This window comes from Geotrypetes seraphini, chromosome 1 (genome assembly GCF_902459505.1).
Source record: "Geotrypetes seraphini chromosome 1, aGeoSer1.1, whole genome shotgun sequence".
NCBI classification, from domain to species: domain Eukaryota; kingdom Metazoa; phylum Chordata; class Amphibia; order Gymnophiona; family Dermophiidae; genus Geotrypetes; species Geotrypetes seraphini.
In genome coordinates this window covers 106,966,861-106,980,043 of record NC_047084.1, presented here as the reverse complement: position 1 = coordinate 106,980,043, position 13,183 = coordinate 106,966,861, and the positions used below count along the sequence as shown (strand labels likewise).

Below are 13,183 nucleotides of genomic sequence, written 5' to 3'. Positions count from 1 at the left end.
AATACTAAAAATAAATAAATGTTCCTATCTTGCATAGCATGTAGTTTTTGTAAAGGGTGGATGACTCATGGGCGGGGCTCCCACTTATGTGCATAATTTACAGCTCATTAATATTAGATGCCTAGTTTCCTTTATACCAGGGATCTCAAAGTCCCTCCTTGAGGGCCGCAATCCAGTCGGGTTTTCAGGATTTCCCCAATGAATATGCATTGAAAGCAGTGTATGCACATAGATCTCATGCATATTCATTGGGGAAATCCTGAAAACCCGACTGGATTGCGGCCCTCAAGGAGGGACTTTGAGACCCCTGCTTTATACGCAGAGAATAAGCTCCTACTCTGCGTCCTCATGGCACGTATATGGAGACACCCGATCATAGAATTACCCCTACCAGCTGATGATAGTTTAATTGCAAAATGATTTGGTCTTATAAAAAAAAAGCAAGACAGTCAAATTGTATACATAAATAAATAAGAACCTGCCCAGTTAGACCAGCCACCCCAGGGATTTTACCTTTTATGTTTCTTCATCCTTCTCACCCCCCCCCCCCCCCGATACAGTGACACTCTTCAGTAGAGGGCCACAAACTGTTGCTCCTCTAAACTCTTAAAACTGACTCTCATTATAGTGCAGTAATTTAGATACTCCAACCCTGCTGGTCTCCTATCTCAAGAAAGATATAGCGGCACCAGAAAAGGTTCAAAGAAGAGCGACCAAGATGATGAAGGGGATAGAACTCTCATATGAGTAAAGACTAAAAAGGTTACAGCTCTTTAGCTTGGAAAAGAGATGGCTGAGGGAACAAAGTCTTCAAAATCCTGAGTGGAGTAGAACAAGTGGATCAATTTTTCACTCCATCAAAAATTACAAAGACTAGGGAACACTCAATGAAGTTACAGGGAAATACTTTTAAAACCAACAGGAGGAAATATTTTTTTACTTGTTTTTTAGCCCGTTACATTAATGGGTGCTAGCATAGATGTGTAGACTTAGGTATTTCTTTCTGTATGTATGTCTGTCTTTCTTTCTCTCCCTGTCCCCTTTTTTTCTTTATGTCTGTCTTTATTTCTGTCTCTTTCCCTGGCCCCCTGTCTGTCTGTCTTTCCTGCCCGCTGTCTTTCTGTATTTCTTTCTTTCTCTCCCCCCTGTCCAGCAGTACCCTTCTCCTTTCCTTTTACCTCCCCCCTGTGCAACAGTAGCATTTCTCTTCCCCCTCCTTCCCTGGTCTTCCTTCTGTCTCCCCCAAAGGGTGCTGCTGCAGCATTCCCCCCACGGTCTCACACAGCCATCGGCAGCATTTCCCCTCCCCCCCACAGTCTCACACAGCCATCGCCAGCATTTACCCCCTCCCCCCCCCGCGGTCTCACACAATAATTGGCAGCACAGCATTCACAACTCACTGTTCCTGCTTGCTTCAGTCCTTCGTCACTGCCGGGTCCCACCTAGTTTCTGTTTCCGAGAAGGCAGGACCCAGCAGCGAGGAATGCTTGAAGCAAGCAGGAGCAGCGAGTTGAAGCCTCCCTCCCTGCCCTATCTTCCTTCAATGCTGCCCTAGTCAGGAAGCGACTTTGGCCATGTTCCGGGGGCTCTAACACTATGCTTGCCGGCTTCGCTTCTCCTCCCTCCCCCCCGTCTCCGATTTTGGAGGAACAGGGTCGGGAAGCCGGCAAGCACTGCATAATCAGAAGTCAGCCGGCGTTGGCGATCAGGAAATCAGCTGAGGCAGGCACTGCGCAGGCACGGTGCCACAGATCACGGACCCACCAATTTTGAAATGCGCATGCGCGCTAAGGGAATTATTACAGCAGATTCAGAGAATAGTTAAGCTCTGGAACGCGTTACCAGAGGTTGTGGTAGCGTAGCTGGTTTTAAGAAAGGTTTGGACAAATTACTGGAGGAAAAGTCCATAGTCTGTTATTAAGAAAGACATGGGGGAAGCCGCTGCTTGTTCTGGATCAGTAGCTTGGAATGTTGCTACTCTTTGGGGTTCCGGAATCTTTTGTTACTCTTTGGGATTCCAGAATCTTGCTATTCTTTAGGATTCTGAATGGAATGTTGCTACTCTTTGGGGTTTTGCCAGGTACTAGTGACCTGGATTGGCCACCGTGAGAACAGGCTACTGGGCTTGATGGAGCATTGGTCTGATCCACTAAGGGTATTCTTAAGTTCTGGTACTAGTATTACTGGTACTTATTACTATAGTACTGTACCCTAACTCTGAGGAACCTCAGTCCCCCTGCATGGCATTGCACAGCACTGCCACCAGGTGACTGGGCTAGACCAAGGCAGTGAATAATTTGATGCAACTAAGAATGGGCTGTTGTGCCTTAGAACTAGTAGCATAAGTGCCAAGTACTGTACACACAGTAAACCCATTGATATCTTGATGCAACTCATCACTGGAACTCTTCCCTCGATCCCATTATGATGAATTCCTGTCCTGCTCAACACTAAACCTCCTGCATTGCATCAGAAGGCTTTGCCGGTGAGGCTTATCCAGAAGATGCAAAATCATCTTGACTGAGGCCTGTTCTGAAATGTCTCATAGCTACTTGCATACCCTCTTACCTCCCTATATCAACTGTGGAGAAACATGGGACACTTCGATTTAGTAACTAAGTGGTGAGAGAAATGGAAATCGGTGCCTTTGATCAATTCAGCCCTTGTGCATGACACAATAGCCAAGATGACTGAATGACACCCTCCCCACCCAGGTCACCAATGGTCCCTCACCAACTGCTTCCGTGCAGGATAGGAAACATTGCGGAGCCTGCCTGAAGAGATGGGGGAATGGCAAATAGTGGCCTGTGTGATTGCAGAGAAATACAAACAGTATCTCATGTTGTTGACTCCTGTTTGCTGACTCAACTGGACGGTGATTTGGTAACTCTTCATAGAGCTGATGAGGCTGCCATTGGCTAGCTGACTATACAAGGCACTGTGGCCCAAATTCTAGAAACAGCATCCCAAAGTCAGTCAGTGGTATTATTATTATTATTATTATTATTAGGTTCTTATATCCCGCCATACCCAAAGAGTTCTAGGCGGTTCACATCCGTTACATTAGGATCCGGTCTGACTAACCAAAAGGGACTTTTTTTTAAAATCGATGCGACAAAAAGCACCTACATTTAAGAGAGATCACGTCCCTAGATAAATTTAAATCGAATTTTAAAATAATTTTTTTCAAAGATGCGTTTGAATCATGATCGTCGTTTTAAGCTTACGTTAGTCCAGCCATTTTGGCTGATGCGCCTGCTTCTGTTTTTTCCCTTCTCTGTTCTTTCTATCTAAATATTGTAGTTCCGCCCCGTCTCCTCTCGTTCCAGTAAGTCATTGTTTGTCAGTCGGTCTTCTGTTCTTTGTTTTTGATGTTGCTTTGTTGTCCCTTTGTAGTTTTTAAAAAACTTTGTAAAACCGCTTTGATTTTCGATAAGGCAGTATATATGATTTTCATAAAACCTGAAACCTGTCGCGCACTTACATTGAAGATGCTGTTTGCGTGCCTACGGAAGCACCTAAGGACACCTGAGGCCGGCATGGTTTACTCTGAAAGTTGCCAGAGGCGACCCTTGGCACTTCCATAGGCGCAAGACAGGTGCCTTAAATGTAAGCCTTCTAAAATGATAGTCTACATTTAAGATGCCTGTTTTAAAAACAGCTGCAATTCTACAAACGGCACTAATGCGTGATTGATACGGGATCGGCAGTCATTTTTTGGTAGCCGCCAAATCTGGGCCTGTTTCAACATAATAATAACAATGTTTTTTTCACTACTAAAATGGGTTTAATTACTATGCCTCTGTCGTTCTTCAGTCTCTCGTGCCCTGATCCTTGATTTCAGGTAAAGCCAGACGTTTCAGTTGAGGAGCCTCTGTAGGGTTAGAAAACAGAGAACTGCAATCCGACAAAGACAAACTTAAAAGGATTTAATTTCATCATTCCCCTTCCAGCACTGTAATAAGGAAACCTATTCATCTTATAAGGACATCTTCCCATTCAAAGCCATTAGAAAAAAATCTCCATAACCTCTTTCTTCAGTCCCTGGGGTTTTGTTGACATTTGAAGGGACGGTGAGATAAAAGGCCTTATGAATAGCAGAAATACTGTTATTTAATTTATGCAGCTAGAAGGACAAGTTAGTCACAATTGTGTCTCTTAAAGTGTCTGGTTTTTTAAGCTGGCATTCATGACTACTTGTATATTACGTTGGGCTCTGATCCAGGAGATCTCCAAAGCAGACAGCCCAAGACATCCAGATCTGGGAGGCTTCCGGACTCTGCTTTCCACTTTTTTCCTGCCCAAATTTCTGCACGTTCTTTCTGCTTTTGTTGTGAGCAAGCTCACTGACCCAAATCCTGCCCCAGCTATGCCCAAGAAACACTTCTGCTCATCAGGGGTAAAAATATATTGAGAAATAGCACTTTTGTCAGTATAGAGTTTGGGCAATTTAAAAAGAGACCATTTCCACACAGTTTGCCACTCACTCTTGTCCTTTAGAAGGAATCATCTTCACTGGCAAGAGAGAATGGCAAGAGAGAATGCACACATTACATGCCAGCACCACTGCTGCACTCTAAGGGGTGTAGTTATCAATGTGGGCTACCGGTAGCATGTGTCATTTCACCATTAATTTGTGCTACTTTAGAACAGGTCCAGTTTATGGAATGAGATCTAGTCTAATATAATAAAACCCTAAGCCACACATGTGCACTCTTACCTGCGTGCTCCCATTTTCCGTGCGCTGTAGGTCCCCACTAGTAGGAGTAAGCATGCGCGGCTTAGGATTTTGTCGGCTTCAGGTGGCGCGGAGGCTGTCGGCTGCAGCGGCTGTCGGTGGAGGGCAGACGTGAGGTAAGGGGTGCTGCTAGACAGGGGAAGAGACGGGGGAATAAAAGGAAGGGAGGCCTACTGCTGGATGGGGGAGCAGAAAAGAGGTGCTAGGGAGGAAGAAAAAGGAAGGGAGGCCTACTGCTGGATGGGGAGCAGGAAAGAGGTGCTGGGGGGAGAAAAAGGAAGGGAGGCCTACTGCTGGATGGGGGAGCAGGAAAGAGGTGCTAGGGGGGGAGAAAAAGGAAGGGAGGCCTACTGCTGGACAGGGGGACAGGAAAGAGGTGCTGCTGGACAGGGGGGAGATTAAAAAAAGGGAGAAGGGCTGCTGCTGGATAAGGGGAGCAGTGAAGGGGTTGAGGTGGACACAGGGAAGGTAAAAGGAAGGGAGAATGGGTGGACAGCCGAGGAAAAAGAAAGACAGAAATACAGAAAGCGGCTAAGGAGAGAGAGAGAAAGAAATAAAGACAGACATACACACACACACATATTCTAGCACCCATTAATGTAAGGGGCTAGTTACTAATACATCTTAAGAGGAGTGGAAAACAGGGAAGCATGGCGAGGACTGGCCTACAGAGTATCCAAGGGTCGGACACGACTGAACGGATGGTAGCAGTTGTAAGAGTAGCCCATGTAGATTATAGAAAAAAGAAATGTGTCTAGAAATCAAAATCACTGTTATGTATAATAAAAGTGAGCCCAGTACAGGACAATCAAACCATTGTGACATCACTGATGAAGTTGACATTGAGGCATTATGACTTCACAATATCAGCTCTGATTACCAGAGACTGAGGCCTAGATGCACTGAGAGGATCGGTAAGACCGCTCCGATTTTTGGCCAATTCAGAAAGCGCTATTAATGCACTAAAAAGTTTGCATACCAATGATTAATGTGGATGTTTGCCATAATCCCTGACTCTCTGATCCAATGGATCGCTGTGAGAGCCGGCAGGGGAAGCCTGAACAGCTGAGAGGCAGGGGAGAGCCTCCTGCCACGCTGTTCGGGGCAGGAAACCTTTTATTTTTTTTTAATGGGCACAGATGCTGTTCATGTTACATACATACAATATCTACCCCATTAAACAACCCCCACCCACTACCGAAGACAGCCCTCCCCAATTGAACGTGGCAACAGGAATCCCCACCCCCCTCACTAGTGAAAATCAACAGGAGGGATGGCCATTCCCTCCTGCCATTTCCCCCCTCCCCCAAGACAAAAATGGCAGAAAGGATGCCCACTTCCTACATACTGACCACCCCATCCCCCCACAGCTGCGAAATAGCAGGAGGGATGCCCTGCCACCAAGGGCCCACCCCTGTGCCAGGCGCTCCCCCCCCCCCAAACATCCTTCCTCCCCCCACAGAGAAAAAAAGGGAGGGATTCCCTCTCCCTCCTGCCACCAGAGGTCTCCTGAAACCCCACCCTCTGAACCTTTCCCCCCCCCTCATCCCCCTCCCCCCCAGTACCTTTATAGAGAAGTTAGATGGGAGGGAAGCTCAGTCCGTCCCACTCATAGGCCCGTCAGTTCAAAATGGTGGACCTTTCCCTCTCCGGTGTATCATATGATGCCCGGAGAGGGGCCTAAAGCCCTGATGGTCAGATCGGGGAATGAGCAATGGTGCAGAAAACCAGGCGGTGAGCCGCTTTTAGCACTGGGTCACCAATGCTATCCTCACTAAAGCTGTTAAAACAGGTTTAGTGACGATCGTTGACTTTAGTGCCTCTGGGCCTGAAACTCTTCACACTGAGAAGGGAAGTTATCAGTGCGGGTTAATGTTAACTTGTGGTATTATATCACTAACTCATGCAATTTCAGCCCAGGTTAACAATAAAATAACACATCTTAATGGTAGCTCACATAGATGACTTTAAATGGAGCAGCCTAGCAACAATTCCCAGTGTATCAAGCCACAAGGTGTCTTTTTTGCCGGTTTGTAGTCTGGGCCAATGAGGTAAATGCCCGATGCTCATAGAATTCCTACGAGCATCGGAGCATTTATCTCGCTGGCCCGTAGTAGAAACCTCTACCGCAGCTTTATAAAAGGAGGCTTTATTGTAGTGAGAGAGGTCTGTAAAATGGAAAGCTGCATTAATGACATTCAAGACTGGGATGTGGGTGTTTGGTTTGGGCTTAGAATGGTTTATTATGTCAGGGTAGGGTTGCCAGAATTCCTCTTTGAAAAAAAGAGGACACCTGGCCCCCCACCCCGTTCCTCCACCAGTCCTGCCCCGTTCCACCTCTTGCTTCGCCCTGCTCCTCCCCCAGCCCCGCCCCCACACGAACCTCCCTGAGCTCAAAGGCTGCATTTGGAAGCCTTCGTGCATGTGTGCACGTCGACGATGATGTCACATGCATGCACGTGTGCGTATGATGTCATCACAATGCTGGCCGCGCATGTGCAAAGGCTTCCAGATGCGGCCTCCAAGCTCAGGACTTCCAAAAATCCCTGACAAACTGCCAGGTTTTGGAAATCCCTCCAGGCAGGCGCCTGGACAGTCCTCTAAAAAGAGGACATAGAAACATAGAAGATGACGGCAGAAAAGTCCGACATGTCCGGGTTTTCCCAGACGCCTGGAGTAAGAGTGTCAGAGTGACCTGATTTTGGCTTTGACCTGCACAGCATTCACGTTGAAAACAGCCCGTGCTCCATTCAGCTTTGCCTTTTGACTGTGTGCATGCTTTGCATATCATTAGCTTAATGAATCCGTCACTAGTGACTAGGCCTCTTAGTTGCCTGTAACCATTAAACTTCAGTTTGTCAGGTTTCTTTTCTATCCAAGATACTTCCATGGATTATTTAGCTATGTAAATGTCTTAGAAATATGTACTGTAGGTGCAGAATCCAGAAAATTAAATTGAAATGCAAGTAACCCACAAAATTAGATTTTTTTTTTTTTTTTGCTTTACTTGATCATGTGACTTATGCATATTTAATTCTTTTTCTTTTTCCAGTGATTAAAGCCCTAAGCAAACCTATTTTTACATTTATAGTGAAGCACGTGAAATAAAGGCACTTTTTCAGGAAAAGAATGTCATGTAACCTTAGCGATAAGCCTCATTGAAAATACAATTAATTGATGGTCATTAATTGGCAATACTTGAAATTTATGCGGATATCTCCCTGCGCTCTATTCTTTAATCACACCCGCCTAAATCCCCTTGTGCGCAACTCAGAAGGGAGCATGGCCCAGGGAGTGGCAGGAGCATTCCTGAAAGATTAGCCCCATTTCCGTGCCAAAATGCCTGACGCAGGGCGCTGCCATTTACACCAGGTATCAGCTGGCGTAAATAACCAGCGCCCAACTTTTGCCGTGGAATTGAGCTCTAAGCGCTACTCTATAAACATGCCACCTACAGAATAGCACTCTCGGCTGATTTTTTACGGCATCAAAATCTTGCCGCTATTCACAGAATGCCCTCCGTTGTGACTGTCTGTCTCTTTCTCTGCAGCAGATCAACCAAGACTTGAACATCCAACTTCTGAAGGACGGCTACCGGCTCGATGAGATGCCAGATGATGAGGACCTCGATTTAATCCCCCCTAAGTCAGTCAACCCCACCTGCATGTGCTGCCAAGCCACCTCCTCCACCGCCTGCCACATCCAGTAACGAAGACGCGGGAGGTTTTGATCCGTGCTAGCCACAATAACTGTAAAACTTAACAGCCATTGCTTCCTCCTATGGTAGGACATGTACCTGTTTGTGTTTCTAGAGCCAGGAGAAACCAAAACAAAAATCCATTTTATGATTTGTCGATAGGAGGATTTAAAAAAAAGGAAACTAAATAGTCACAGAGCAGCATAAGCTGTGCAAGGTACTGAAGTGGACCTGGGAATCGAGTTTTATAAATGTTGACAAGCGGTATGCTTTGGCAGTACTGTTCCGTGCAGGTCCTCAGCTTAGTTTGGAAAAGATGTTTGCACTGGACCAAACTAGGGTTGGTTCCCTGGACTGGGGACATAGAGCAGTGTAGTCCAAGAAGGCCCAAGACGCTTAAAGAACCATTGGCGTATAGCTCTGACAAGATCAGATTTGAGTCTGAGGACATTATGCTGAAAGATGGACAAAGCGTGACTCTAGCCCAGTTAAGCTGTCCACTGCTTCAAAGTCCAGGTTAACAGGGTATAATAGAATGTGTCCACCCAGGGCCTTGTCCAATAAAGTCAGACAGTTCCTTGAAAGCCAGAGCACTTCTTTCTAATCATTGCCCCAGCATCAGGCCTGTCTCGAAATGATACATTAATGTCTTACATTTGATTTCCCACAGTAGAATTTTATCCAGTAAGTCATGCCAAAGTTCCAGGTTGCTGTCAGGTTCTTCCACATCTCCTCCCGTTCCGATAAACTTCCTAGGATGTCTGTTAATTATAAGAGCAGCCATAAAATCCCGATGTACGGTTTTAAGCCTGGTGGTATGCTGGGACGTGAAGGGAAGGAGAGAAAAGGAGCAAAAACTTGTCACACAGGGGCCAAAACAATCAGGCAGCTACAACACGCCTTATATGCTGACCCTAGCATAAGACCCTCAACCCTGGCTATTTAGCCCGTGAAATTAACGGGGCCTTCACCTAGAGAGCTAAATGACATTGTACCCAAGGTTTTTCGCCCTTCTCTTAAACCAGTCCAACTTGTGACTATGTTTTCAAGGCACGAGGAAAGCTGACCTGTATTTTGAGACTCTCGCTGACTGATTTACTTAAGTCCTCTTTTACTAAGCCACGGTAGAGGTTTCTACCATGGCCCTGGGTGCGATATGCTCCGACTCTTGTAGAAATTCTATGAGCATTGGCGCATTCAGCGCTCCGGGTCGCAGTAGAAGCCTCGGGTTAGCTTGCTGCTGACTGTCTGAAGGGTGAAGGTGGTAAATTTTCTGATATGCACATTTTCTTAAGGGGTTGCCATAACTGTTACTTACTTAAATAAACATGGCATTTCCTCATTACTGTTCCATCCTTCCCTGAACGCATCAAAATTGTATAATAATGGGAACGGAAAACTGATTTAGTAACCAAAACGACACTCGGTGATGGTCCCTTTTCTGCTACAGCAGATGTGAATGAAGATTTTCCTAATGTAAAAAGACATTTCAAAAAAATTAGAACTGTTCTGAGCACCCTTTTTTTTTTATTTTGCCTTTAGAAATTCTTGCAAATTAAAATGTATAAAAAGAGAGACCTACGAAAATGTGGTGTCAATCTGGGCTGAAACATCTGAATAATTTTCCAGCTGTCTGAACACACAGGCAAGCCTCAAAATAGGAAATGTGCAGGAAGAACTTCAAGTCGGGACCCACTCGGTCAAACTGTAAAATCTATGAACCATGCAGGTAGATTAATATGGTTCTAGATATCATTAGACTGGATCCATGATAGCTACATGGTAGTTAGTCTACATCTAACAATTGCCTTGCTTAATACCTCTCTGTGGTCTTTTACAGGGTTAAAATGTAGAATATGACAGCAGATAATCAATTATGCCCAATTCCATGCCTTGTGTAGTGCCATAGACCACATCTGATCACCAACTTTCTACTTCCTAGCTAAAGATCTTCCGTGTCCGTCCCGTGCTTTCTTCAATTCCTATCCCTTTCTGGTTCTACCACCTCCACTGGGAAATCGTTCTATACACATCAGAAACAATTTCCAGTGTTGTTTCTGAGTCACACGTGGCCTCTAGTTCTGGAGCATCCTTTCCTCTATAAAAGGTTTGTTTATACCTTTGAGGTATTTATTTAACTGTCTCTATCATATCCCCCTGGCTCTTCTTTGAGAGCTTTTGGATATAGACTCAGCACCGTTTTGGCAGCTCTTTTCTAAATTACCTCCGCCTTTTTTATATTATTTCAAAGTATGTCCTCAAAAACTAGACTCTTGTTCTGGATGAGGTCTCATCAAAAACCTGGACAGGGCATTATCATCTCCTGTTCTTTCCCATTAGTTATCGCTCTAGCTGTCCATCTTGCCAGCCATACGATTTTGCAATTTTCTGTGTTCTGGTTGACCAGCATCAGTATCTCCTCCTCATCACGGAGCCCTCTTTTGGATTTCTGCACCCCAAGTGCATGACTTTTTTTCCCAGGGTGCAAGAAACTATGGCTGCTTGCTTCTGGCCCGTTTTAAGAAAGAAACCGTATGCCTTGGGAACTAATGTTGTACAGTTCTCTATAGCCATGATTTAGCAGCCAATTAGCGTTTCTTGAAATTGGCGAAGATGGCACGTGGGCTGTAGCTGAAACCTAGTCCTGAGTTGTTGTCGTAGGATTTTAAAATGTTACCGCTGAGAGGGAACGGGTCCTATCTGTACACTTCTGGCTTCTTTGGCTTTGGCTGACACAAGGATTTCAAGTATAACCCAAAAGTTAATGTCCCAGCAGACGAAGTGATAATTGCTTAGACTTCTAACAAATCCATTTGATGATGTAATTACTCTGTAAAATAGCTAATTGTCAATTTTTCATGTGTATGTGCATGTGTTCTTAGAAGGAGGGGCAGCAAAGGTTTCATCTATTTGTAAACTTGTCCTTATACAATATTGCAGAATTTTTTGCACAACGAAGGTTGGGAATGGAATGCTCCCATTACCTTGAACATAAACTGGACCAACTTTCTTTTGGTTTCTCCTCTCTATGTGCCGTGTCCATCTTTCACATGGGAAGAGAGAAAGCAGATCTCGCCATAGCGTTCCTTACAGGGAGTGAATTGGTCACCTGCCTAGGGTACAGCAATATGACGATCGTTGGGCAACAGCGCTCTGTGGCCTCCCAACGAATGTCATGCCACCTTGCTCTTTCTTTGCAGACGCTGAGATGCTGGGTGCGTGTTGAGTGTATGCTTTGCGTGCGCTGTTGGTTTAAATCTGTTCCTTTTACATACCAGGCATCAAATACAATAAAACATAACGCGCTGAGGAGAGCATCCCTCCCTTTTCCTCTCCTGAGACTCTACTTTTAAACAGTCTGGAAAAGGGAAGAGACTTCAAAACTTCTGGCTCGTTGTTCTAATGTTCTGATGTGTAGCTTGAACTGTAGAGAGGATGTGAGTCCTCAAGAATGCGTAGAGGAGTTGATGGTAAAAATAGATGCATTCCCCCCTCCCCCCCCCCCCCACACACATACAGTTATTGTTAGCATTAATACGAGTAGGGCATCAGTGGTGTGAGCAATCCACCTGCCATGTGCCAACTTTAGTTCTCGAGACTCCTTTGTGTATGCACTGTAGAAGTAGACCTTAATGAGTACGTCTTTGCCATTATAAACAAGAATATATGCTGACCAAATTACATGGAAATAAAAACACATCTTATATTAAAGAAAGGAGGAGGCTCCAGAAAGTTTGTAATATAAATGCATTTTGAGCGGAAGAACTCAAGTCCCCTTAGTTTGTGTATGGGGCTGATCATTCACATTGCTGGCATCACAGTCAGGTCCTAATCACACAATAGTGCCATCTGGTGGACAGATTCAGGATCCACATTAGCCAATTTCCATAGGAAGCTGAGGTTTATGGGTCCTGGCCAAGGAATGTCACAATAGTAGCAAAGCCGAATTGAGAAAGGGGATATAAACATAGAAGGAATCCTCCCCTCCCCCCCCCCCCATTAAAGGTTCACTCCCCTACTCCCCGCTTTCTCACTCCTATCTCTTAGAAACATGCAGATAAAGGCCAAATGGTCCACTCGCAGTAACCATTATCTCTTTCTGAAAGATCCCACGTGCCTGTCCCAGGCCCTCTTGAATTCAGACACAGTCTCTATCTCCAACCTCTTTGGGAGACTGTTTCACGCATCTACCAGCCTTTCTGTAAAAAGTATTTCCTTAGATTACTCCAGAGCCTATCACCTCTTCATTTCATTGCGCAGTTTCCTTTCAAATGAAAGAGACTCGACTCGTGCGCATTTACATTACATTGTGACTGGTCTAACTCTTATCAGCAGATCTTGGAAAGCTTTTTGTTACCTAGAAGAAAATTGAAGAAATGTGTTTCTTTTCTGCTTTCCTCCCCTCCCCCTCTAAAGTTCTAGAAACATAAAGAGAAGAAAATTCAACCAGAAATCCATTTTTTTTCTAACCTGCTTTTAGCCATGGTAGCGAGTCCCAGCACGGAAATGAATGGGCCATGTCGCACTTGCCACTTGGGACTTGGCTTTATAAAAGGGGCCCTAAATTGCTTAATATTCAAAGAGACTGAAAATGTTCAGGCAATAGAAGAAACAGACGCATTCAGATTCCCTTGTTTGGGAGGGGGTTCTGATAACATTTGTGGAGCCATGAGACATGTTCACACCCAGTGGTTCAGCAAGGGCTGCATCATGCACCCCACACTCTTCCCTGCCACTTGAGCGGCCCT

The 13,183-nt window shown here is 45.2% G+C and overlaps 1 protein-coding gene across 2 annotated transcripts in view; it reads left to right on the top strand.

The window, feature by feature from the left end:
• FAM219A (family with sequence similarity 219 member A) overlaps window positions 1-12,612 on the top strand; it is a 278,937-nt gene extending 266,325 nt beyond the window's left edge. The window contains exon 6 of one of the 2 annotated variants that reach the window (XM_033935584.1): window positions 8,289-12,612. In XM_033935584.1, the coding sequence (XP_033791475.1) occupies window positions 8,289-8,447 (159 nt within the window). In that variant the 3' untranslated portion in view covers window positions 8,448-12,612. The remainder of the gene's footprint in view (window positions 1-8,288) is intronic. The other variant, XM_033935593.1, reaches the window with a different exon arrangement.
• Window positions 12,613-13,183: the final 571 nt, after the last annotated feature.